Raw genomic sequence first — 27,366 nt, forward strand, 5'->3', positions numbered from 1 at the left:
AAATTGAAGCCTGGCCCAGGCTGAGCACCAAAATTGCATCCTTTGGCGGCAGACATAACATCCAACTGTGAAAAGGAAAAGCTGCAGAGCTGCTAGCTGCCAGGGACTCTAGACCCAAGACCACAGCCTTGAAAGGCTGTGCCATGATGGGAAAGTAGTGTGGTGCTGGTGGAAGAGAAAGCTGCGGTTTTGTTGTTGTTTTTGTTTTGTCTTTGTTTTTATTCTCTAAACCCAGAACACAGGACTTTTCAATTGCAATCGCTCACCCGAGGCTTTGGTCCAGGGTGGGAGGCACGGACTTGAGATGTCTGAGGAGAGGCTGGGGAGGGAAGCAGGGCAGGGGAGTGTGGCCAGGGGTCCTGCATTGGGACGTTCGTAGGCTTTCATACCTAAGCGGCATTTCTTCCCAGAGGAGCCTTCCCCACCCAGTAGGCTCAGCCTGCCACACCCTGCATTTTGAGCTTTACAGAGTAAACAAAGGCAGAGACCAAGCTTACGTGTCTGAATATTCTCAAGGAGCCCTCAGTGACTGGATTGGAAAAAGGGCTGTCCACCCTGATATTCTGGGAACCAGACTGATAAAAACTCCAGGTTTCCAACTAACCCCATTGGTCTCCATACAAGGATCTCTGTCCAACCAAGGGCAGAGTAATATTTTGGGCCATTCACGGAGGAGTAGCTCTGGGTCAGTGAAAAACACCCATCTTGTTCCCTCAAAGTGAAACAGCACCAACTCCACCTAAAGCCCTGTCAGAAACAAACGCTTGAGTGATTAAGATTGACAGCTGGCAGACAGGCAAAGAGGGCAGATTGGCCCCCCCTGCTTGCAGCCAAGGCCTGTGGAGACAGACAAGCACAGGACCAGGTTGATCTCTTGGAGCTTCAAGCAGGGTGCTAAAAGCCAAAAGACGGTGTACGAGAATGATGAGCACCCAAGTACCTAACAGGAAGCCCAGAATTAGCAGACAGAACAGAAGAGTGGGGTCCTAAACCAGATCCCATGGGGCATTAAAATTTCATTGAAGTGAACACTACTTCACTTTTCATTTCTTTATATTTATTTTATAAAAAATTTTTATTTATATTTTTTGTAATTTTTTGCACCTTTTTCTTCCTTTCTTCTTTTTTTTTAATCCTTCCATTTTGTGTTTCTCTTTACTTTCTTTTTCTCCCCTTTTAAAAATTGATCTTCTTTATCTGCTTTATTGATGTGTTATTATTCATCTCTGTTGGTTTATTTATATACCTAATTCCCTATTCTCTGCTCCTACTCCATTTCCCTTTCTCTTATTACTCATTTTCTCTCTTCTCTTGCTCTTTTCTTCTCCTAATTTTTTTAACTTCTTTCATTTCTTAAATTTAGACCTATCTGCTCTTTCCTCTATTGGCCTCTTCAAAATAAATTTTTTCTTATTTAATTATTTTTTTCTTCTTGTCTTCTCATTTCTTCTCTCCCTCTTCTATCCTAAACTGTGGTCCTTCCCCTATGCCTACAATTCCTTAACCTTATTTTCTTTAAGCTCTGCATCTATAGATTCTGCCCTGCCCACTTTTTCTGTGTGTGTGCTTTTTGTTTTATTTGTTTTCTTATTGTGTTTTCTCCCCATGTTCTTTTTCCCCTCACTATCATTCTTGCTTTTCTTTATCTTTTCTAATTCTCTTTTCTCCAGTGGTCACTTTTATTGAGATTATAGGTGTCTGTGTACATTTGTGTTCTGTTCCTTCTGTGCCATGTCTCATTGTGTTGTATTCTGTGCTATTCAGTCAGCACCTCCACAGCGGTTGGCTTGGCTAGGTAGGGAGTGAGCCACATAATCAGACACACTGAGAGGAGACTCCATCCACGAATGAGACAATAACATTCAAGACCCAACTACATCAGAAGAACCCAAATATCTCAGATAGGGGGCCTCCCTGGATCACCCAGCCCAGGAGACCTGCACCACTGGGTCCCACAAAACATCTACTACATAAGACCAGTTAAAAAAATCGGGGTGGCATAGCAGTTTGATCTAATACATAGAAACAATTACTAAAGAACAGCAAAAATAGGAAGACAAAAAAACAACCCCAAAGTGAAAGAAAAGGACGAATCACCAGAAAAAGAACTAAATGAAATGGAGGCAAGCAGTTTGTCAGAGAAAGAATTCAGAGTAATGGTTATTCTCAAATGTCTGGATGAGAAATTCACCAACATATGTAAGAATCAAGAGGCAATGAAGAATGACATAACTGTAATAAAGAACACATGGAAGGTTTCAACTAGAAGAAGCTGAATCAGCAAGTTAGAAGACAAGGCAGAAAAAAACACCCAAGCAGAATAGTAACTGGAAAAACATTAAAAAGCAGGAGAAGAGTACAAGGGAGCTTTGGGACAACATGAAATGAAACAACATTGCATAATAGGGGTGCCAAAAGGAGAGGAAGCTGAGCAAGAAATAGAAAACTTGTTTGAAGAAGTAATGGCAGAAAACTTCCCTGATTAGGGGAAGAAAAAAGTCACACAAGTCCAAGAAGCACAGAGAGTCTCAAACAAGATGAACCCAAAAAGAATGACACCAAGAGACATTTTAATTAATTGACAAACGTCAACGACAAAGTAAAAATCTTAAAGGCTGCCAGAAAAAGACAGAGAGTTACCTATAAGGGACCTCCCATTAGACTATCAACTGATTTCCCAACAGGAACACATCAGGCCAGAAGGGAATGGAATGAAGTATACAAAATGATCAAAGCAAGGGACTGAATCCAAAAATACCCTATCGAGCAAGGCTATATCACAGACCAAAAAAAAAATGGCTAAGGGAGTTTATTACTAATAAGCCAGCAATGCAAGAAATGCTAACGGAACTGTTATAAAAAGAAGAAATAGAAAGGAAAAAAGGAACACAGGCATAAAGAATTAAAATGGCAACAAACAAGAACCTATCTGTAATAACCTTAAACATAAATGGGTTAAATGCTCCAATCAAAAGACATAGGGCAGCCAAATGGATAAGAAGACATGACCCATATGTATGTGCCATGTACAAGAGACCAACCTCAGAACAAAGGACTCACACAGACAGAAATTGAAGGGATGGGAAAAAATTTTTCAGGCAAATGAAAATGAAAAAAACACACAACTGGGGTAGCAATACTTATATCTGACAAAATAGATCTCAAATTGAAGGTCATAACAAGAGATAATAAATGCCACTTCATAATACTACAAGGATTGATACAACAAGAGGATATAACTCTGATGAACATATATGCACCCAATACAGGAGCACCAAATATATAAAAGACTTCCAGAGGATAGCAAGAGAGAGATCGACAAAAATACAGTCATACTAGGGGACTTTAATATCCCGTGGAGATCACTGGATAAATCTTCTAGACAAAAAAACAACAAAGAAACAGCAAGCCTAAACGATTCACTAGATCAGATGGAACTAATTGACATCTTCAGAACATTTCATCCCAAAGCTACAGAATATACGTTCTTCTCAAGTGCACATGGGACATTTTCAAAGATAGACTACATGTTAGGACACAGATTAAGTCTCTTCAAATTCCAGAAGATTGAAATCATGTCAATCATCTTCTCAGATTACAATGACATAAAATTAGAAATAACTACAATAAAAACAATAAAAAATTGGAAGCTATATAGATGCTGTTAAATAATGATTGGGTTACCAAAGAGATCAAAGAAGAAATAAAAACATTCTGGAAACAAATTACAATGAAGATACAACAATCAAAATCTATGAATCACAGTGAAAGCAGCCCTGATAGGGAAGTTCATAGCACTACAGGTCTACCTCAAAAAACAAGAAAAACTGGTCGTGAGTTATCTAACCCTACAACTTACAGAATTAGAAAGAGAACAACAAGAAAAGTCCAGAACAAGTAGAACAGCGGTTCTCAACATGTGGGTCGCAACCCCTTTGGGGGTTGAATGACCCTTTCACAGGGGTTGCCTAAGACCATTAGAAAACACATATATAGTTACATATTGTTTACAGTAGCAAAATTACAGTTATGAAGTAGCAACAAAAATAATTTTATGGTTGGAGGTCACCACAACATGAGGAACTGTATTAAAGGGTCGCAGCATTAGGAAGGTTGAGAACCACTGAAGTAGAAGAAAGGAAATAATAAAGATCAGAGCAGAAATAAATGACATAGAGACAAAAAGAAATTCAAAATATCAATAAAACCAAGAGCTGATTCTTCAAAAGGAAAACCAAGATTGATGAACCTCTAGTGAGGCTCACCAGGAAACAATAAGAGAGGAACCAAATAAACAAAATCAGAAATGAGATAGGTGAAGTAACAACTGACCCCACAGAAATACAAAGGATTGTAATAAAATACTATGAACCACTTTACTCCAACAAACAGGATGACCTGGACAAAATGGACATTTTTCTAGAAAAATACAACCAGTTTCCTTTCAAAACTCAATCAGGAAGAATCAGAAAACATGAATAGGCTGATAACTACTGATAAAATTGAAATAATAATAATAATAATAATAATAATAATAAACTCCTAGCAAACAAAAGACCTGATCCAGATGATTCACAGGGGAGTTTTACCAATTATTCAAAGAAAAACTAACACTAATACTCAAACTATTCCAAAAAATTTAAGAGGAAGGAACACTTCCTGCCAGGGTCTTTTCCACGTCTAGAAAGGTTCAGGAATCTGGAGAAGGGCCTGCGACGCAAATTAAATAAACGATATGAAATATAAATTTGGGAGGCATTTTGGGGGAACCAGGGGAGGCTTAACTTTAGTAACTAAACTCCCTGAATCTCCAGTCCCAGGGTTTTTTTATTAACACATTTTGCCCTATAGCAAAGCAGATGTACATATCAAAGGTAAGGTTTGGTAAACAGTAAAAGATTATCAGGTTTGGGGAACTGCCTTCAGCTGTCTGGCAGCAGTCAATAATATATGCAGATCTTCAGCCCTGCTGAAGCCCCAAGGTTCATCAACCTTTTGATGAACTTCTTGCATAATTATGACATGCTGGAATTAGCCTAAAGCATATCCCCTTTCTTTAATTTAATAATTTTAAAAAGAATGCCATTTGCAGAGCTCGGGTCCTTTTAAGATTTTAAAATTCAATGGAAAGGATAGAGTTTTATCATGTCTTTTTAAATTGCTGCCTGGCACCTATGGAATCAGTCTGCAGCAAGCTTCTTTCTGGGCCAACAGTTCTTTGAGTCCCCTTTCCAATTACTGTCCCTTGTGACATGACAGCAATGATATTCCAGTTCCGTGTGGTGGATAAATGGTGAGCAAATGCAGGTCTGACCTTCTTTGGCTTGTCCTGGGCAACCTGTAGCGACGCACAGCTGCTGACTGCTAGCATGGCAAGGCATCTTCACCATCCCCCATCTCTGGACTGTTTCTCCTCTCTTGTGAGCATGTTGCTTGGGGCCACTGCTATCTGTGGCTGGAGTTGTCTGGTCAGTTCCTCTCTTAGATCCATTGTTGCAGGAATTCACATGGGCTTGGAGGAGTTTTCTAGAAATATACAAGCATATTCTTGACCAAAGGTTAATAAAGGGACCTTTCTATAAACTAGACTTGGGATCTTTTCATTTTTTCAAACCATTTCCCTTTGGCTTATTCTGACACGGTGTGTTTCTTGCAATCAGCATTACAAGTGAAGAAATTTTAAAGTAAAAAATTTAAGTAATTAAGACTAACAGGAGATTACTCCACTATCCTCCCTTTTTTGTTTTAAATATTATTAAGAGGCTTTGGAAATCTTGCAGTGCAGTCTTGAAAGCTTTTAATTTAATTCTTTGCATAGAAATATGACTACTCTGGATTCATTGCATGTTAAGCATCTTTATTATGAGATGAACCATCAGTAAAAAATTAGTTAATGCTCCAGGAATAGTTTCCTGCCCAGTACAACTAAGTTCTCTTGAATACTCACTTATTCCAATTTGCCAATTTAAATTAGTCTGAAAAAAGGTTTATTCTTTAACTTCATTTTTCCTTGGCTGTGGACAGAAAATAACACTAACTGAATTTCTGTTACCAGTGTTTGAGTAAATTCACATAAGCTTTGTTTAAGGAGGCAAAGTTCAAATTATTTACTTTTCTTTTTGAGGCCTAATACATTGACTTTAAATTACAGTTTTCTAGACATTTGAAGGAAACCTCCCATTATTTCCTCCCAGAGTAATTTCTAGGCCACATTTAGAGAGTTTCTTTTAAAAACTTTTCTTCCTTTTTTTTTTACACCAGCATAACCTACATGGTTGCTTTTTAGTTGCTGACTGGTACCCTCATGCCTATACATTAAGTGACTCTCTACTTATGGTGACTATATTAGTGATCAGATTTAATGCTTGAATTATAACCTTCAGTTTACCCTGTAAATATTAGTGGAAGAGATTCTAAAATTTTTAAATTTCTTCTTTTTATTAAGCTGAAAATTTACTTTAAAACAGCATTCTTTTTTGCCAGTGCTCATTTGCATACACAGAGGGATTATGGGAAGTCTCAGGAACTATTTCAGAGGACTTTACTAGAATCCATTGTTTATTATTTTGGCTTCTCATATAACTGAAATCATATGAGACCTTGATTATATTTTAAAAAGCTAATTTATTAAGTAGTTAAAGTAGGCATCTTTATTGAAAAAGCAAAGTAAGCAAACATATATATTTGATTTATGAGGTATAGATGATGTCTCATCTCCCCCACCTATCTGAAGTGCAGGCTGCCAGGGCTTTTTGTCTTTTAAAATTCCACTGTTGAATGATCTGGCTTTACTTAAGAAATATTTAGCAACTTTGCCTTGCCCTCCCTTAGAGGTAGAAATCTTTATAACATTTAACATATATGTATATAAATAAAATATATTTATTAATTTATATTTGATAAAGGTTTCCACGTGATTTCACGTGATTTTTCTTTAAGAAGAGAAAATAAATTCTTGAATCACCCCAGGGCCCTTGGAGTGTTCTAAAATTATCTCTCAATTAAAGTCTTGAAATTTAACTTGGAAAGTTATATAAGACTAGTGGCCCAGTGCACAAAATTCGTGCATTAGGCGGGGTGTCCCTCTGCTCGCCCTGCACCCTTTCCAATCTGGGACCCCTCAGGAGATGTCCGACTTCCGGTTTAGGCCCGATCCCTGTCTGAACTGGCAGTCGGACATCCCTCTCACAATCAGGGACCGCTGGCTCCTAACCACTCACCTGCCTGCCTGCCTGATCACCCCTAACCACTCTGCCTGCCAGCCTGCTCACCCCCAACTGTCCCCCCTGCCAGCCTGATTGCTCCCAACTACCCCCCCTTTGCCGGCCTCATGGCCCCCAACTGCCCCCCCTGCTGGCCTCATGGCCCCCAACTTCCCTCTCCTGCCAACCTCATGGCCCCCAACTGTCCTCCCTGCCAGCCTCATGGCCCCCAACTGTCCTCCCTGGCTGGCCTCATGGCCCCCAACTGCCCTCGCTGGCTGGTCTCCCGGAAGGTCTCCTGGTTAATTAGCATATTACCCTTTTATTAGTATAGATAATCTTTGGGATATACATATATATATATATATATACCAGAGATTATGTTATATACCTTTTATAATTATTCTAAAAGATATCAGTGAAATTTAAACTGGTTTTTATATTAAAAATTTGGTAGTGACCACAGAATTAATCCTCTTTATTAATTAGACCAATAAATAACATATTTTGAACTACTAATTTCTCTTGAGAAAATACAAAAATTATTTTCTCAAAAATAAATTTCTATACTTTATGCATTTTGTTACCACAACTATATAATTTGTCCCAACTTAATTTGAACTTTAACTCTTAGAAGCCTTAAATTTTAGCTGGCAAGTTAAATACTTAGTATTTCTCAGATTAATAATAACTTCACATTTTTTAAAATGCAAGACTTTAATAGATTCAATTCTGTCTTCTAGATTTTTCATACAAGGCAAACTCAGATTAATATTTCAGCATTTTGTTATTTCAAAATACCTAGATATTTAATAAATTTTATTATTTAATTCAGTAAATTTCAAAGTTTTAAGTTGCCAATGGCTTTGGAAGCAAGCCTGGTCTATTTAGATGTAAAATAGCCACATTTTTCCTTAGAAGTTGCTGCCATGGGACAAGTTCCTTCCTTAAACAAGGAGTGAAACTAGTTTTTCCCCGGGCTATTTAGACCTTTATAATTAATATATTATCCTATATAATAAAGAGGTGATATGCAAATTAACCCTCCTGCCCCCCTTGCTGGCCTCATGGCCCCCAACTTCCCTCTCCTGCCAGCCTCATGGCCCCCAACTGTCCTCCCTGCCAGCCTCATGGCCCCCAACTGTCCTCCCTGGCTGGCCTCATGGCCCCCATCTGCCCTCGCTGGCTGGTCTTCAAGTTTTCCAGAAGTAAAGTGCAGAGGTACCGAGGCTCGCGCGTGCGGAAAGGGGCTAGCGCTAGCACCCGAGGACACGCTGTCTTTTTGAATCAGGAGGGAGTCACAAGCTCCAGACTGCTCTGAACTCTGGTTCCGGGAAGTCTCTGGGGACCCAGGACTCATACGGGGAGAAACTGGACTGTCTGGCAGCAGGCAGAACTCTGAACATGAGGGCGGCTTTCCCTCAGAGGGATGATCAGCAATTAGGCTGGTAGGGGGGCAGTGAGGAGCAACCAGGCCAGCAGGGGCGGGCAGTTAGGGGTGACCAGGCCAGTGGGCGGGGCAGTTAGGGACGATCAGGCAGCACGCAGAGGTAGTGAGGGATGATCAGGCAGGCAGGCAAGTGAGCAATTAGGAGCCAGCGGTCCAGGATTGTGAGAGGGATGTCTGACTGCCGGTTTCATTCAGTTGATTAAAAAATATCTCATCTTGTTTTAAGGTAGCTTCAAGTTTTCCAGAAGTAAAGTGCAGAGGTACCGAGGCTCGCGCGTGCGGAAAGGGGCTAGCGCTAGCACCCGAGGACACGGCTGTCTTTTTGAATCAGGAGGGAGTCACAAGCTCCCGACTGCTCTGAACTCTGGTTCCGGGAAGTCTCTGGGGACCCAGGACTCATACGGAGAGAAACTGGACTGTCTGGCAGCAGGCAGAACTCTGAACTTGAGGGCGGCTTTCCCTCAGAGGTGCTTGCAGCAATTATTGGGACACTGAGATGCGCAGCCCCTTAGGGCAGGGCTGAGGACCAGCCATAGCTGCTTGCTCCGCCCTTTGATTCCCTGAGACCCCGCCCCACCCAGGCTGCAGCAGAGGCTTTTGCATATGAATGCCCTGGCCCTTTGCAACCTGAAAATTACCTAACAAATTTTCTCTTCCCTTCTGGTTGTAGAATTTACACCCTCACAAGATGGCTGCCTATGACCAGGCCAGCTGGGGGTTAGTGAGGGATGACCAAACGACTGAATAGCAGGCTGTGTGGCACAACCAGGCTGGCAGGGGAGGGGGAGGAGGGCAATTGGGTGCGACCAGACCCGTATGGGGGTCAGTGAAGGGTGACCAGGCCAGCAGGGGGTGGCAGTTAAGGGTGACCAGGCCAGCTGAGGGGGCAGTTGGGGGTGACCAGGAGGGGGGGCAGTTAGGGGTGAGTAGGCCGGCGAGGGGGTTGCAGTTGGAGGCAACCAGGCTGGCAGGGGGGGCAGTTGGGAGCAATTAGGCTGGTAGGGGGGCAGTGAGGAGCAACCAGGCCAGCAGGGGCGGGCAGTTAGGGGTGACCAGGCCAGTGGGCGGGGCAGTAAGGGACGATCAGGCAGCATGCAGAGGTAGTGAGGGATGATCAGGCAGGCAGGCAAGTGAGCAATTAGGAGCCAGCGGTCCAGGATTGTGAGAGGGATGTCTGACTGCCGGTTTCATTCAGTTGATTAAAAAATATCTCATCTTGTTTTAAGGTAGCTTCAAGTTTTCCACCATGATAATGCTTCAGCAAGCCCCTTTGCATGCACAGTCTCTTCTTCTGGAATAATTCCTGGCAGCAGTTCTCCCCGTCACATTTCTACAACTTGATAGGTCTACCCAAAATGCCTCCAGAGGGTTCGACCCACACCCCTGGCCATCAGTGCAATGCATGGAATGGTGTCCCACACCCTGACCACATGTCTACCTCATACTTCCATCTTCTACCCCTTAGTGGCCTCTCCCAGCGCTCTGGACATTGGGTATTTCATGGCTCTGTTGCATCAGTTAAGTGTGGTGTTCAGTCAGCTATTCTCATGCCCCATACCCAAGAAAACTTATTGGCATTGGCACAAGGCCAACCAGCTCTTCAACCCTACAGCACCCTTTGAGCAACAGTGCGCACCACTTAGCAGTCTTTTCTTTTCTGCTTATTAAAATCTTGTATTTGCCTCACCTTTCCCTGGAAGGTAGTGCAGGTGGGTTGGTCAGATTGGATATTTTTGCTCTTGCTTGGAGCAAGTTTAAGTCTATATAAATTGGGAGAGAGGACTCACAATTGTGGTTAATTTCTCATGAGAAGAAGCATGAATCATCAAGATAGTTTTAATTTAACTTCAAGATGTGTAACTATAGGAGAACTGTTGAAGATGGTGGCATAGGTAAACACCGGGAAATTGCTGCCTCCCACAACAACTTCAAAAATACAATGAAAAGACAAAACGGACATCATCCAGAACTACAGGAAGACTGGCTGAGGGGAAATTCTACAACGAGAAGGGAAGAGAAAAGCACACAGACCCAGAGGAGCTGCAGAAGTAAAGTGCAGAGGTACCGAGGCTCGCGCGTGCGGAAAGGGGCTAGCGCTAGCACCCGAGGACACGGCTGTCTTTTTGAATCAGGAGGGAGTCACAAGCTCCCGACTGCTCTGAACTCTGGTTCCGGGAAGTCTCTGGGGACCCAGGACTCATACGGAGAGAAACTGGACTGTCTGGCAGCAGGCAGAACTCTGAACTTGAGGGCGGCTTTCCCTCAGAGGTGCTTGCAGCAATTATTGGGACACTGAGATGCGCAGCCCCTTAGGGCAGGGCTGAGGACCAGCCATAGCTGCTTGCTCCGCCCTTTGATTCCCTGAGACCCCGCCCCACCCAGGCTGCAGCAGAGGCTTTTGCATATGAATGCCCTGGCCCTTTGCAACCTGAAAATTACCTAACAAATTGCAGCTGGGCCAGACAGAACCAGAACTTCCAAGAGAAGGCCCAGGCCCCACAGCAGCTTGCATTGCTTCACAGCTGGGCCTCATCAGGGCACCTCCAAACTCCAAAAAAGGAAGGGTTCTCTTCATAGCTCCTGCTGTGTAACCTCAGGCAGAGGCTAAATTAGCACCTCCTTAGATCCAAGAGCCAGTGTACCCAGTGGTCAGAGGGGGACCATCCAGATTACAACTCCTCAGATACATAAGGGACACACTCAGGGAGCAGACTCAGTGAGCACCAAAGCCCCACTGAAGCAAGTCTTGCCCCAGAAGGATGTCTTCAGCACAGAAGTTCTCCCACTGCAGACACAGCTGATTCTCACTGCCAATTGGCCTGGAGGTCAATTCCTCCCAGTGATTCCAACAGCAATCAAGTCTTAACTACAACAAGACTGTGCACACAGCCCACAAAGGGGTGCACCAAGAGTGTCCACTGCAGGTGATCAGGGAGGCTGAACCATATAGGACACCTACCACAAAGGCCACTCTATTAACTCAAGGAGATTTAGCAGCTACCTAATTCATAGAAACAAACACAGGGAAGCAGCCAAAATGCAGAGACAAAGAAACATGTCACAAATGAAAGAAATGGATGAAAGCAAAATACTAGATTTAGAGTTCAAAACCACACTTATAAGGTTACTCAAGAATCTTCTAGAAACCTCCGAGGAACTTAGTGAGAACTTCAAGGATCTTAGTGAGAATGCCAAAATAAATGAATAAAAAAAATAATGGAAAAGGACCAGTCAGAAATTAAGCATACACTGACTGAAATAAAGAATAATATACAGAGATCCAACAGCAGACAAGAGGATCCCAAGAATCAAGTCAAATATTTGAAATACAAAGAAACAAAAAATACCCAACCGAAAAAGAAAAACAAAAAAAGATTCCAAAAATATGAAGATAGTGTAAGGAGCCTCTGGGACAACTTCAAGCGTACCAACATCAGAATTATGGGGGTACCAGAAGAAGAGAGAGGGCAAGATATTGAAAACCTATTTTAAGAAATAATGACAGAAAACTTCCCCTACCTGGTGAAAGAAATAGACTTACAAGTCCAGGAAGCGCAGAGAATTCCAAACAAGAGGAATCCAAAGAGGACCACACCAAGACACATCATCATTAAAATGCCAAGAGCAAAAGACAAAGAGAGAATCTTAAAAGCAGCAAGAGAAAGACAGTCAGTTACCTACAAGGGAGTACCCATACGACTGTCAGCTGATTTCTCAACAGAAACTATGCAGGCCAGAAGAGAGTGGCAAGAAATATTCAAAGTGATGAATAGCAAGAACCTACAACCAAGATTACTTTATCCAGCAAAGCTATCATTCAGAATAGAAGGTCAGATAAAGAGCTTCACAGATAAGGAAAAACTAAAGGAGTTCATCACCACCAAACCAGCATTATATGAAATGCTGAAAGGTATTCTTTAAGAAGAGGAAGAACAAAAAGGAACTCTTACCATTTGCCACAGCATGGATGGAACTGGAGAGTGGATAAATACCACATGATCTCACTCATTTGTGGGATATAATGAAGAACATAAACTGATGAACAAGGACTGATCCAGAGACGGAGAGGCATTGATTGGACTGTCAGGCCTTGGAGGGAAGGTAGGGGAGGCTGGGGGTAAGGGGGAAAGATCAACCAAAGGATTTATATGCAAGCATATAGGCCTAACCAATGGACACGGACAATGGGGGGATGAGGGCATGAGCGGGGGGGGGGGGGGGGGAATAGGGGGTAACGTGGGGATAAGGACACATATGTAATATCTTAATTAAAAAATATATTAAAAAAATAAAGATGATTGAAAAATAATTGGACTATACAATTATGCAAACTGAATAAAAATGTGAAAATAATGCAATAACAATAATAATATAATAATGGGATTTATTTGCTGGACAGTCAGAGATCTCTGGCAAATTTCTGTTCTCTACCATCCTATTGGCTGCCAAATATTCCAAATGAATTCTTCCTCCCATAATTGTACTTTACTGGAAAAATTTGTGAAGTATTGGAGTTAGTTCTTACTTCTTTTTTAAAAATAGAACTTGTTTGTGTATCTAAAAAAAAAAAATGTGTAACTATAGTATCTCAGTGTTATTCAGAAGGACTCCAGGGCTGGGTGTTTTCCAGAAAAGAAAGTCCAGCACCCCTCACTCATACATGAGTTATTTCTATACCAGTGATTATTCTTGTCCAGCCCATCTTTAAAACATCTTTGGAGATGGGGCACTCACTCAAGGTTAAGTTTGTTCTGTCCTTGCTCTAACTAGAAATTGAGTTGGGCTCTCTTCCTGTGTAGCCCCTTCTCCTTGGCCTCTGGTTGCAGTGACACTGAACAAGTCCACTGCCTGCTTCATGCCTTTTAATGCTTCATTTCATTATCTAACATTTACCTAAGATACAACTTTGTCTGGCTTCCGTTTCCCAGTTAAGACAGTGGATTGACTCCCTACAGCTTTGGTTGGGGAGGGGTGGAAGGACTTGTACATGACCTAGGTAGCAAGGTCCTGGGGTAGCAGGTCTGTGTTCGTGGTAGTGATGGCAGTGGTGAAGTTACAGTAGTATTTTCACAGAAAAACTTGAAAATTCAGGGCCAAATGTGGCAAAAAGTAGAGTGAAACAAAATAGGAGATCAGAAGCTGAGGATGAGTAAAAAAAAGAACTGGACACAGAAATATGGAATGAAGAAACATCAGAACAGTAAATGAAAATGAGGGAATGCAAAATATGTGAATTGAGTAAGAAAACTTAATATGAGAATGGGGTTATTAGAGAGAAGGAAAAATAATTCTATATAGCTTATAATCAATACAGGAAATACGGGAGATTCATTCACAAATGTCTCACCCTTAAACTCTGCAAGACTCTCCTGTCTCCCCCTTTCTCCATGTCTATCCAAAAGATCAAGAACCACTGCACCCATCAACTTTGTGCCAGTTGTTAATCATTAGATGTGTCTTCTGTCCTTTCACCACCAACTTCTCTACCTCCTGTGACGATCGGCTTGGCTAGGCCAGATACTCATCAAACACAAGTCTAAATGTTGTTGTAGAGGTATTTTGTGGATATGATTAGTATCTATAATCTGTTTAATTAAAGAGGATTATTCACAATAATCTGGGAAAGCTTTATCCCATAAGTTGAAAGGCCTGAAGAGCAGAACCGAGGTTTCCACCATCAGCGAGTGCCTACCCCACATTTCAGACTTGCCAGTGCCTGCAATTGCAAAAGCCAATTCCTTTTTCCACATATATAACCTACTGGTTCTTTCTTTCTGGTAGGACCCTGACAGTTAATTATACTTAAAGTTTGTATCACAGTAATTTAGTACTTTATTAACCATGTTGTATTTGCTCTTTACTGGTCGGTGGTAGTCTTGTGCCATCTCCCTCCATACCTTTTCCAAAGCATGCCAGGTGCAGTGTGTGCCCCGGCCATGAGTTTGTGTTGGTTGATTGTGGTAAGTCTTAGATTTTAATTAAAGGAAGTAGAAGCTAGAAGTTTTTTCAATAAAGGGGATTCCTTACCACTTGGGCTGGGCTCTCCTGGCCTTTTGATTTTTTAAGATGTGATGCAACCAGGTTTTGAACTAATAGTGATCTAAGTCACTCTGTATAAGTTTTAGGAACCTTTTAACCACATGGGGCTTTCCTTTGTGTGACTTGAGAATTTTACCACGAAATGGAGGAACTATTGATAGCTATATAGACAAGTGTTGGTTGAACCATAGACACCATGGAGTGGGGTAGGGTTTCAAACTTTAAACAGTGTGTAGGGTACTGTTTCCAAGGAATTGTTTATCAGATCCATGGGTTCCACTCAAGCACTTACTTCTGCCCTTTATACCATCACTAGGCCCGGTGCACGAGATTCGTGCACTCTGTGAACCTGGCTTCTGGCTGAGTGGCGCTCTGGCAGTGGGAGTGCTCTTACCACCAGGGGGCAGCTCCTGCATTGAGCATCTTCCCCCTGGTGGTCAGTGTGTGTCATAGCGACTGGCCATTCCACTGTTCGGTCAATTTGCTTATTAGCTTTTTATTATATAAGACGATTATTTATTGTAATTAATCCTGATAATATTAACGCTTAGGCCACAAATAACACTAAGGGTCTGGGTATGCTGGAGTGGAAAAGTAATTTTCCTCCCACCTTTCTAAATTCTTCTGGCTAACCTAGTAATCAAGTTAACATCAGACAGGTTAATAGGAGAAAAATGACCAAATTTATTATGGATGTACATTACTTGGGTTCCACAGAATATGGGACTTGAGGACACACTGGGCAGTTAGGCTTATATGCCATTCTGGACCGAGAAGAGGGAGGCAGGGCTCTGGGACTCCAAAGGAGAAGCAGGCAACTCACAAGTAGATGAGAAAGAGCAAACTTGTGATCAACAAATTCTTGCTGGGCCATCCGGAAACCATGGGACACAGGAGGAAGTCCAATAAACAGGGTTTTGCTTGTATCCTCTCTGTCTGCCACTTATTTCACATATGCTGAAGTGAATATGCTAGGTTCCTGTCTTAAAGCAGGTTTGCCTATCTGAATTCCTTTTGGCAGGTAAAGTAGGAGGATCAAAGTTTCTGAGTCTCCTGTTTCTTAAAAATAACCAACTTGAAATCATCAATATCCCAAAAGGCATATTTTGGGGTGGCAACCTCTGCTCTGCCTCAGAGGAATGAAGCTTAACAACACAATTAAGCAACTTGAGCTTCAAAACGTGCTAACCAGCCTGGCCAGAGTGGCTCAGTTGGTTGAGCATAGTCTGTGCACCGAAAGGTTGCTGGTTCGATTGCCAGTCAGGGCACGTACCTAGGTTGTGGTTTTGATCTCCAATCACGGGAGCATGCAGAAGGCAATTGATGTTTCTCTCTCACATCAATGCTCCCCTCTCTCTCTTTCTCCCATCCTCTCTCTAAGCATGTCCTTGTGTGAAGATTAACACCCCCCCCCCAAAAAAAATATCCTAACTATGAACCTTTTTTTTTTTGTAATGATGTTTACTTTGAATTTATTTATTTATTTATTTTTTTATTGCTTAAAGTATTACAAAGGGTATTACATATGTGTCCATTTTATCCCCCCGCCCTAGACAGTCCCCTAGCCTCCCCTATCCCCCAATGTCTTATGGCCACTGGTTATGCTTATATGCATGCATACAAGTCCTTTAGTTGATCTCTTACCCCCGTACCTCCTGCCCCCCAACCCTCCCCGGCCTTCCCGCTGCAGTTTGACAATCTGTTTGAGGCAGCTCTGCCTCTGTATCTATTATTGTTCAAAAGTTTATAATGGTCTCTATTATCCATGAATGAGTGAGATCATGTGGTATGTTTCCTTCATTGACTGGCTTATTTCACTTAGCATAATGCTCTCCAGTTCCATCCATGACGTTGCAAATGGTAAGAGTTCCTTCCTTTTTAGAGCAGCATAGTATTCCATCGTGTAGATGTACCACAGTTTTCTAATCCATTCATCTACTGATGGGCACTTAGGCTGTTTCCAGATCTTAGCTATGGTGAATTGTGCTGCTATGAACATAGGGGTGCATATATCTTTTCTGATTGGTGTTTCTGGTTTCTTGGGATATATTCCTAGAAGTGGGATCACAGGGTCAAATGGGAGTTCCATTTTCAGTTTTTTAAGGAAACTCCATACTGTCTTCCATAGTGGCTGCACCAGTCTGCATTCCCACCAGCAGTGCACAAGTGTTCCTTTTTCTCCACATCCTCTCCAGCTAACTATGAACCTTTTATTCAGTGCTGAGTACAGCAGGGATGAACTTGTTTGTCTCAGTGAAGTGAAATCCTAATGAGTGAGCATCTCAGCTGAATCACTTCTGACTCTTTTTTCCTCTGGATTTAATTTCTGGATAAAAATGGAAACTTAGAGAAATCTATTTCAATAATGCAAATGTGGCTGGTATCTTCCCTGACAAAAGTCAATCTTTACCTTAACTAAAAATTATATGTCTGCTCTTATGTAACTGTGTTTAGTACTTTGGAATGTCAGACAGACCCCTTGGGCATAACCAATGGGAGACCACAAATCTTCTCTCTTTTTAAAATATGTTTTTATTTATTTTTTATAGAGAGGAAGGGAGAGAGATAAAGAATTAGAACCATCGATGAGAAACATCGATCAGCTGTCTCCTACATTCCCCCTACTGGGGACCAAGCCTGCAACCAAGGTACATGCCTGTGACTGGAATCGAACCCAGGATCCTTCAGTCCTCACTCAATGCTCTATCCACTGAGCCAAACCAATTAGGGCCATAAATTCTCTTTGTTATTGTTATCATGTTAATTGTTAACTATCCTGTACCCACCTATGTAAAAGATATATGTGTCTATCACTTTACTTTTTATCCAATCCCAGAGGGCCCCTACCACCTTTTCCTTTCTCCTGCCTTCCTAATCTATCACCAATGGATTTAATGTAACCCATTTGCATCTCTTATTTTTATAATGTATTAAATAAGGTGCAAAACTTCCATCCTCTGGAGCATTATCCCAATCCATTGAGATTTTGCTTCCTGGCAATTGTCGACAGTTTGGCTCAAATAAACTCACAAAAATTCTCTATAGATTTGAATGTTTTTTACATTGATATCACAAAAGAATGCACAGTGTGATTCTATTTTGAAGAAGATGAAAATAGATAAAAAGCACACTTTATTTTTATGAATGTAAACATAGATGGCAAATTTTAAAAGAAATGGTTATTACAAAAGTCAGATGTTTATTATTGGGAAGGATATGATCAGGAAGATGGGCACGATGGTGGTTAGAGAAGTTGTTTTGTAATTAATTATTCTTTGAACAGTATATTCATGGTTTGTGCATGTCTTTATCTCTCACACACAAAACTAGATGGAGAATTGTTCACACAAACGAAGTTCCTCCTCACACTAAACTGCGCTTGCCCCTAGTGGGTGGTTCTGTCTTCTTGGTTCTTCAGCTCCAGCTCTCCCCACCCCTTTCCAGGGTGGTCCAGACACCCACATAGACTTGAGACTGCTGGTATTTCTCTCTCAGCAGCTGGGCTGCAGGTCATAGAGGTTGAAGGTACAAATTCCCTTTCTACCTCTTGGGTGACTTTGAAGTCTGGGACTTGAGAAGTCACCTGGTTCGGAGGAGGAGGGGCAGCAGTTCCTGAGCATGGAGGGCCTGGCCCGGACTCCCCAAAGCCATCTGGAGGGCAAAGGGCTCCTCCCTATTGACCATGGAGCCATGGTGAACCTGTGATTAAACCCTGCCTCTCCCCAGACACCCTCTCCAACCAGACAGCTGGCAGCCCTTCAAGGAGAGGTAAAGGCTTTGCGCTGTAACCCAGAGTAACAGGCCACATAGGGGAGGCCACATGTCTGAGCCTGTTCTCAGGAGCTGGATGGACACTTTGAGTGGGTGTGCCCTGGAGGTAGGGGCAGAACTGACTTTCCCGCAGCCGAGCGCTTCATCCTCCTTCCCCTGGGACCTCGCGGCACTGGGAACTACCAGCTAAGGGTTGCCTGTGGAGGAGGTATCAGCACCACAGCACAGTGAGCGGCCTCTTACAGAGGCAGGAGCTATGTCTGTGCCCACAGTAGTCTATTTGTGAAAGAAACCACCCAGGAGATAGGGGCTGGAGGTTTCAGAGTCATTCTTCTGTTCTGACCAGTGAAGATTCAGGGAACACATGACAGCCTCCCCCATGTCTGTCTTCCTGACAGCTGAAATGGCCAAGGTGAAAATATCTTCAGATGGAGACTGAGCTGTCAGTGAAGGGCCTAATGATACAGATATTTCTAATGCATCCCTGTTCCTCATCGGTGAGGAACAGATCAGGTCACACCTCTGGGCAATTTGACATACAACCTAAAAGCCTAACAAAGTGCCTCTTGCTTTGCAATTCACATTTGTAAAAGATTCTAGGGCTCCACCTTTGCAAATAAACACCCTGTTCTGAGCTGCATTTCATCAAAGAATATCATTCTTTACAAACTCATTAAAAACTAAACAAGGCCAGGCTTGCAGGCAGGCACAGTCTGGAGAGCAACTTCACAGTTCTTTTGATGGCTCCAGTCTTACAGCCCCAGTTCTTAACAAACGTGCAGAAAATCCTTCTTGCCCTTTTCCACCAGTACCCCGTTCACTTTTTCCCTTTCCCTTCTTCCTCTCCCTGTTTGACAGAGCTGCAAGTGAGACATGGGTTATGGGTGGAGAAGAGAAGACAGTGGAATTGGGCACAGTATGAGAGAAGGTTGATTATAGCTGTGGAAAAAGTGAATTGGTATTTGACATTTCACAGATAGTCTCTTTTCAGAATCTGTTCCGACATCTTAGTTTCATCATGAAAAATTTCATGAAAACACGTACAGTGCTTGGAGAGTATTTTGGGATCCTGCCCCAGTTAGGATGAAAATGATGGTAAGAGAATGGTCTTTCCAGAGGACTCATCCATATGCCACCCCCTTTCTTCTTTTAGGAAGGAATAGTGTCTCCGAGCGACTTGGACCTCGTCATGTCTCACGGCCTAGGCCTCCGGTATGCATTCATTGGACCCCTGGAAACCATGCATCTCAATGCAGAAGGTAGGGGCTCAGATGGGAATTTTATGCAGTGTAGTGTTTTCATGGGTTTTGTAAACAATCAAAGGTTGTCTTTTCTTACAACTGAATAGAACTGGTATTGTGTACAGGAGATAATGGCCAGCCCTGCTCATTCACAGGTAGGGGTAGGGCAGTGGCTGTGTCCCAGGATGTAAGTGGCTGTGTCCCATGGACCTCAGGGCTCTGTGTAGAGCAGAACTCAGGTGAGGCCTGGAAGGAGAGGTGAGCAATGTTATGGAGACTTTGCCACATGTCATCCAGCCTGATAGAAGATAAAGTGGTATTTTCCTGAGGAAGATAATGAAATTATTTAGTAGCAAGAAAAAAAAAAGTAGGGAAATAACCACATGACCCTCTGCTGGACTTACCTTCTGCCTAAACATGGGCAGCTTGCAATTGTGACTTGCTCATCTGTGGGCTTCTTTCCAAAAGCTGGGGTGTCACAAGGGAGGGGCTTCTACAGGAAAAGGGGCTGGTGCTCTTGGTTAGTGGCCAGGCTAGGCCATCAGTTACCCTGGAGCCACCTCAAAGGGACTGGTAACTCTAAAAGCAAGGTCACTTGAGATGGGTGAAAAGCTTCCAAGAGTGAAACTGTCCACCAGATTTTAAGCCATTTAAGAAGAAGACATCATTTGAAAAACAAATAATAAAGCCTACACCAAATTAAAACAATGAATCAGAAAATCTGGGGAAATGTCAACTAAATAATATGATAGCTGTCTCTTGGTGTTGTAATTATAAGTAACTTTTATTACCTTTTTACTTTTCTATGTTGTAATAAATTTCTATAATTATTGTATGTTGCTTTTAAAATTTATATTATTAACTTGTAAAACTTATGCAGAAAAAGAAAAAGAATATTGTATTCAGTTCCATGGTCTACATTTAACAAAAATATCGAGAAATGGAAGCTGATCCAGTGTGTGTGTGTGTGTGTGTGTGTGTGTGCGCCGCATGTGCCTGTATTTGTCCATGACTTTTGTGGGGGTGGAATCAGAATGAAAGACTGGAAATGGCATGAAGACAGGTTTGGGGTCAGGACATGGCAGGGAGAACTTTCTGGTAAGTGGAACTGACGTAGAAGGAGAGGCCATGCTGTGGGTCGGGGAGCCTTGCTGCTGGAGGCTGGTCCTCACATGTGCGGATGTTTGAATGTTGACAGGAGTCTCACAGTGAGGTCGGAAGTTGGAGCAGATGACCTCTGGGGAGTCTGCCATAGATTTTATAATTCCACGAGGGTTTGGTAATACTTCAGTTAATTTTCACAACAGTAATTAATTAAATACAATTTCCAGTGGATAATCCCAAGCAGTTTTACCAGATGTATTACACACAGCAGGTGCACACCTGGGTCCTTGGATGGGTTAATAGGGTGTCATGCAAATGTGGTTCAATAGGTGACTTGATTCTTCCTTAACACCCAGCTGAGAGCAACTGAAGAGAGGGGACTCTCACCTAGCACCCACATGTTACTTGTGTGGTAGAATAACAGTTGAACATAGGAGGGTAATGTAAAGACACAGGCTTTATTAAAGTGAAACCAGAGTTTTGAAGTATCATTAAAATAAAGTCTTGCATAATTTTGAATGTTTTTTTGTAAACCAGAACCTTAAACGTGATGAACATATTGAAGCATTTGAAATGTATATAGACACTGCTGGATGACCACTGTGTTTTTATTTTTCTTGAGAAAAATAAGATAATTCAGGTATCAGGAGAAACTGATAGGAGAGACCTGAGAACCACTTTGACTCTCAAACAAGTAGAAACTGAAGCCAATGAAACCAGAAACTCGGGAGTCAAACAGTGTGGCGGATAGGATGGAGCCCATAACAATTTTTCCCACAAAGCAGATTTGATAAGAAAACCTAATTGGTTTAATATGATAATGGTGGACGGATGTAGTTTTCAACTTCAGAGCATTCTAAGGACCAGAGTTAGACAGTTATAAGATCAGGCTCAGAACCAGTGGAAATGATCATGATTCCTCAGTGTCACCCAGGATATATCAAGATTGGAATTGGGAGAGTTCTTTTTTCTGATGTTGTTCTCATAAAACCAGTATCTCAGGTTGAGGCTAGTTATTAGTCTTAAAAGCTACAGTTTATCTAGAAGGGGTAAAAATATTTGATGATTTGTTTTTAATCTTATAAAATAGCAGCTGAAAAACAGGAGGCCAGCATGCTTGCTTCGCCTTTTGGCTACTTTTAAAAAGTGACACCCACGAAAGACAAGCTCTCAGAAGAGTGGATCTGGTCTGTGGAGCCAGTCAGCCTGGGTCTTTAGTTGACCTATAAGCTAAATAGCCCTGTGTACTCAGTATCCCCATCTGTAAAATGGGGCAACAACAGTAACAGCCTTATAAGAGTGGTGTGAGAAGGAAACCAGATGGAGACATCTAGCTGGATGGCTGACATGAAGTCCATAATAAATGTTATATTCACACAAAGTTTTGTTTAATTCCCTATTCCAGTTTTGTTTTGTTTTAAATTCCCCCAAAGATTCACAAGTGCATTAGAGAAATACAGAACACATACAGATTAGGACATTTTTGCTGTGGAATATGAACTCTCAAGACTTTGGTTTCTTTCCATGCTAAGCTTTTAGACTAGCAGGTCAGCAAAGGCTGGTCCCTTGTACACCTACCAGCCTTTTGGGTGCCTGGGAACCTGGCAGCCCCTGGCTATCACCTTCAGTTGAGAGGAATGTTCACCATCTTGCCTCTCAAAATTTCCCTTGTTTAGATGCTGTCCTTGTTTGTTTGTTTGTTTATCTTAAATTGAGATGTCTGCTTGGTGGGTCTGGTTCATTTGAGGGGAGCTGTGATTTGCAGTGAAACAGGTGAGCTGATAGAGCTGTTCCTGGCAGTTTCTGTCCACCTGCTCCAGCAAGGCCTCCCTCAGGTGGGAATTACATAATGTCCCTGGGCTTTGGGGTCTTTTTGGTCTTCTCTGATTAAGTTTTGTCTCTTAAAGGCAGGGGAATTCATGTGAGTGTGGGTTCATAGGCTGTGGGAGAAGCACACTTCTCTGGTGTGGGTAGCAATTAGGGCTCTCCAAGAATCAACACCGAGGGCGTGTCCCAGCAGCTGCCTCCACCGTGACAGAGGCCACACAGACAGGTGCCTGCTCTGTAAATGCAGACAGAAGGGATGGCTCTCCACTGCTCCATCACCTGGGGTTGTGTCTCACCTTCAGTGCTCACAGCCAAGGAATAACAAGTCCGAAAGCAGCAAGAGAAGCTAAATCCAAACTCATGACAATCAGTTCTTTCTCCCACTTCTTAAGAAATTAGGTTCAAAGTCTTCTAAAAAGCTAAGCTCTCTGAGAGCTGTTGGAAGTACTTGGTTGACTAGAGGGCATGGAAGCATAGCAGGAAAAACATAGGGAGGCTCACTTCATAGTAATACAGAGGAGGGACGGGCTGTGGGATAGAAGGTGAAGTGGCTTTTTATTTTCATTTCCATTGAAATTGGTATTCTGGAACATTCCCGCTCATACTGCTCTATTGGAAGGGAAGATGTTGCAAAGAAGAGTAAGGTAGTGAATTTGCTGGGACACTGTAAACAATTTTGACACTAAATCACCATAAACTTGTACTTTGAGCTAGTGGGAGAGCTGTTCTGCGGTGTCAGATGCTCTATCTATGAAATGGAGGTCTGCACATGCTGGCTGTGTGGCCTCTTACCGTCTCCACAGACTCGGGGCTGCTCACCCCATGAGCCTGAGTGCATGCTATAGAAAGAGTTTTTATGTTTGTAAGACTGAAGTTTTATATTGGTTTCCTAGAAAAGTTGGAGGGGAATTATTAATTGTATTATAAAGAGTTACTGTATTTTCTATCTTAAATAAATAAATGCCCCTTTAAAGCCACAAATTTTATAAAAGGCAGGAAAAAAGAGTTCTCAAAAGCCCCTGGGAGATTCAGATAACTTCACAGGGACACAGAAAGATGAACGCTTGTTCAGAAAATGTGAAGTAATCCAGAGTGAAATACAGTCCTTGAATTGCATCTGTGGCTTTTCACTGCTCAAGGAGGACAGGGAGATAGAACTGGTTCACAGGAGGGTACTGTTGGGCTTCTGTTTCCCTGCACGTGGGTGAATCTCAGCTGCAGCCAGGCCTCCCATTTTCTTCTCATTTAATATCTTTCCAACTTATTTGATTCTTATGTCTCTGCCTCCCAGAAGGAGTAATTGTATTTGTATCTAGATTTTACCACCTTTGGTTTGAATAAATAAACACTTAAAGTGAAGAAAATATTTAACTTCCAAAGGAAATAAATGTAATGGTGGTTTTCTGTGTTCTGGAAATGCTGAGTCCTCTAAGATAGCTAGCTAGTGCCGGAACCTTTGTAGGGGTGGGGAACCTTTTTTCTGCCAAGGACCATTTGCATATTTATAATATCATTCTCAGACCATACAAAATTAACAACTTAAAAATTAGCTTGCTATATTTGGTCAAACATTTAATTAACACACTCCTAATGAGTTGGCCGGGCCAGACCAAATGATTTCACAGTTCCTGCCTGAGGGCCAGATGTTCCCCACGCCTGCTTTAGGAAGTCTTCTGGAATCCTTAATTGTCAGGTTATACTTGTGTTAAATGAAATGAGACCCTTATTTTAAAAAGGAGTGTCCACCACTTAATTGTAGGTGCTAATGTTAGAAAAGTTGTTATATTTGAATATTTTACCCTTCAAAACAATTTCTAAGAGCTAGTTTGATATGATTTTAGCACACTGAAGGAGAAGGAAAGCTATTTGAGGCAAATAAAATTGAAATTCAGTGAATTCAGGCTTTCACAATAGTGTGGGTCCACCAAAACTAAACCCCAAAGAAGTTGGTCTTTTTTTTTTTTTAAAGAATATTGTGTGGTGATGATCTTTATTTAAAACTAGAGGCCCAGTGCACAAATTCATGCACCAGTGGGGTCCCTCAGCCTGGCCTGTGGGATCAGGCCAAAACTGGCTCTCCAGCATCCCCTGAGGGGTCCCGGATTGCGAGAGGGTGCAGGCCAGGCCAAGGGATCCAACCGGTGCACGATTGGGGCCAGGGAGGGACACGGAAGGTTAGCCAGCCAGGGAGGGACCATGGTAGGGCTCCAGGGCATGTCCAGCTCACCTCGCTCCGTCCAGATTGGCCGGACCCCAGCAGCAAGCTAACCAACCGGTCAAAGCGTCTTCCCCCTGGTGGTTAGTGCACATCACAGTGAATGGTTGAGTGGCCTTAGCATATCATTAGCATATTAGGCTTTAATTGATTTAATGGACTACTGGACACTTAGCATATTATGCTTTTATTATATAGGATTAATTTAAAACTTTTTCTAGGGTGGATAAGAACCAAGCTCGGGCATCTTTGCAAATTCTGCTATTCATTTTAAATTCTGTATTACCTTTTAGCCTGACTGACCAAGCTCTGAGTGTTTCTGGTTGTGAAAGATGTTAGAATTGGGCCAAGGGTGGCACAGTGGGTGGTTCAGCCATGTCCCAAGTGGGCCCAGAGCTCAGAGACGCCTCTTCTATGCATACCCAGGGGTGGCCTCAGACTGGACTTGACCCCCTCTTTCCCACACATGCCTGCACTGGCCAAGCCCTGCTGCCCCCCAGGCAGTGGGAGGGGAGGGTGCCAGGCTCAGACGGGTCCCAGCAGGCCAGTTCCACATGCTGGGAAGCCAGGCCGCTGGACTCGCTTTCCTCTCTGCATATCTGACGCTTACGAAGAGCTTAGTTTCGGCCACACACAGCCCAGAACTGCTTCTAGGTTACCGTGCTTCTTCCTCCTCTCTCCCATGCGGATGAGCCTCTTCTTCATGGGTTTCTTCGTCAAAATCCCAGGGCCTTTATCTCAGCATCTGGGAAAGAGGTTGGGGTCCCAGGGCCAGGAAGCTGCAGGAGCAGTTGGAGAGCAGGGCGGCCGGGGTACAGAGGCAGCCTGGGCTTGGGGGACAGGGCTGTTATCCACTGGCCACACTCTGAGCCTCCATTAAAGAATCTGCTGCCTTGTAGACACCCAACTAGAAGTCAGGGAACAAGTGTGAAATGGGAAACAGATTAAAGTGAGCTGTGGCCTCTGTGGTTCTTAGAAAATGCATTCAAGCCATTTACACAAGTAACCTCATAACATTTTTGGTGAAAATAGGACTTAATAGGTTAATCAATAAATCAATGCAGGAACACTGAGGGAGGTAGAATGGCAGGCCCCAGGAGCCCCTTGCTTTTCAGGATTTTGAGATCAGAGGGAAAGCTTGACAGGTGACTGACTGTGGTGAGGACCCTTGGTCCCCAGCGCCAGCTAACCAGGTGCACTGGCCACCTCCTCCTTTTCTTCACTCACCAGAAGAAAGGAGTGCAGTTATTCTTACCCAAGGCTAGACTCTCTGAATTGATGACTTAGTTGGGAGTTCTCTAATGTTCTGGTTTTGTGTATTCTTGTGTTCATATGGATTCAGGCATGTTAAGCTACTGTGACAGATACGGCGAAAGCATGAAACATGTCCTCAAGACTTTCGGACCTATTCCAGAGTTTTCTGGGGCCACAGTTGAGAAGGTTCACCAGGTACGTGGACTGACTGCAGAGAGTTGTGCATGCTGAGTGGGAGGGAGCTCTGTGGACAGGGACATTTATTGTGCAGCTAGTATCTTTGTTTCTGGTTTTCACAGTCCCTCATCTCTAACTTCTGTCATTTTGAGAATGAGTTATTAACAGTGAATTTTTTGCATTTCTAGGGACCTCATATACAGCATACAAATATATATTGTGACATATTTATGCATTTCAGTTCTCTATTATATGTTTTGAAACTTTACTTGCTATTTTTTCATATCACTTCAAATTATTATTACTATTATTATTTTAACAATTTCTTAGTGATTTCTTCCTCAGTACTTCAGCTGTCCTTTCGTTCTTTTATTTTTCTCTTTCATGGATGCCATGTTCTTTGGAAGCTTGTTTAGACCAAGTGAATGGCCTTTTAGGCTTCCTCCACATGAATAGGAGCTCATTTTTTGAATAATAAGAATTGTATGTCACAGGATTTTAGAGATGCTTAGGTTGGGCATGGCCAAAAAAAGGTTGGGAACCACTGGGGTTAGACATATAATTTGCAAAGTGATCCCCCTGCTAAGTCTAGTAGCCACCTGACACCATACATAGTTATTATATCATTGACTGTATCCCCTATGCTGTACTTCATATCCCTGTGACTATTTTGTAACTGCCAATTTGTACTTTTAAAAAAAATCATACCCAGTGAGATGTTTACTGATTTTACAGAGAGAGGAAGGGGGGGGGAGAGAGAGAGAGAGAGAGAAAAAGAGAGAGAGAGAGAGAGAGAGAGAGAGAGAGAGAGAGAGAGAAAGAGAGAAACAGTGTTAAAGAAACATTGATCGGTTACCTCTTGTACCTGAAACCTAGGTATGTGCCCTGGCTAGGAATTGAACCTGAGATCTTCTGGTGTATGGGATAACACTTCACCTGGCCAGGGCATGTGCTTCCTTTTTTTAAAAAAGCATATTTTTATTGATTTCAGAAAAAGAAGGGAAAGGGAGAGATAGAAACATCAACAATGAGAGAGAATCATTGATTGGCTGCCTCCTGCATGCCCCACACTGGGGATTGAGCCCA

General features: G+C 42.5%; 1 protein-coding gene across 5 annotated transcripts in view; it reads left to right on the plus strand.

The window, feature by feature from the left end:
- Positions 1–27,366, plus strand: part of CRYL1 (crystallin lambda 1) — a 168,186-nt gene that overhangs the window by 138,216 nt on the left and 2,604 nt on the right. For all 5 annotated transcript variants that reach the window (XR_013995544.1, XM_081083559.1, XM_081083562.1 and 2 more), the window contains 2 exons: positions 19,616–19,721; positions 26,192–26,298. Coding sequence is in view for 4 of the 5 variants with exons in the window: in XM_081083559.1 (XP_080939685.1) it covers positions 19,616–19,721; positions 26,192–26,298 (213 nt within the window). In the remaining variant the exon portion in view is untranslated. The remainder of the gene's footprint in view (positions 1–19,615; positions 19,722–26,191; positions 26,299–27,366) is intronic.

The sequence above is a fragment of the Myotis nattereri genome (genome assembly GCF_964212035.1).
Source record: "Myotis nattereri genome assembly, chromosome: 2".
Lineage (NCBI taxonomy): Eukaryota > Metazoa > Chordata > Mammalia > Chiroptera > Vespertilionidae > Myotis > Myotis nattereri.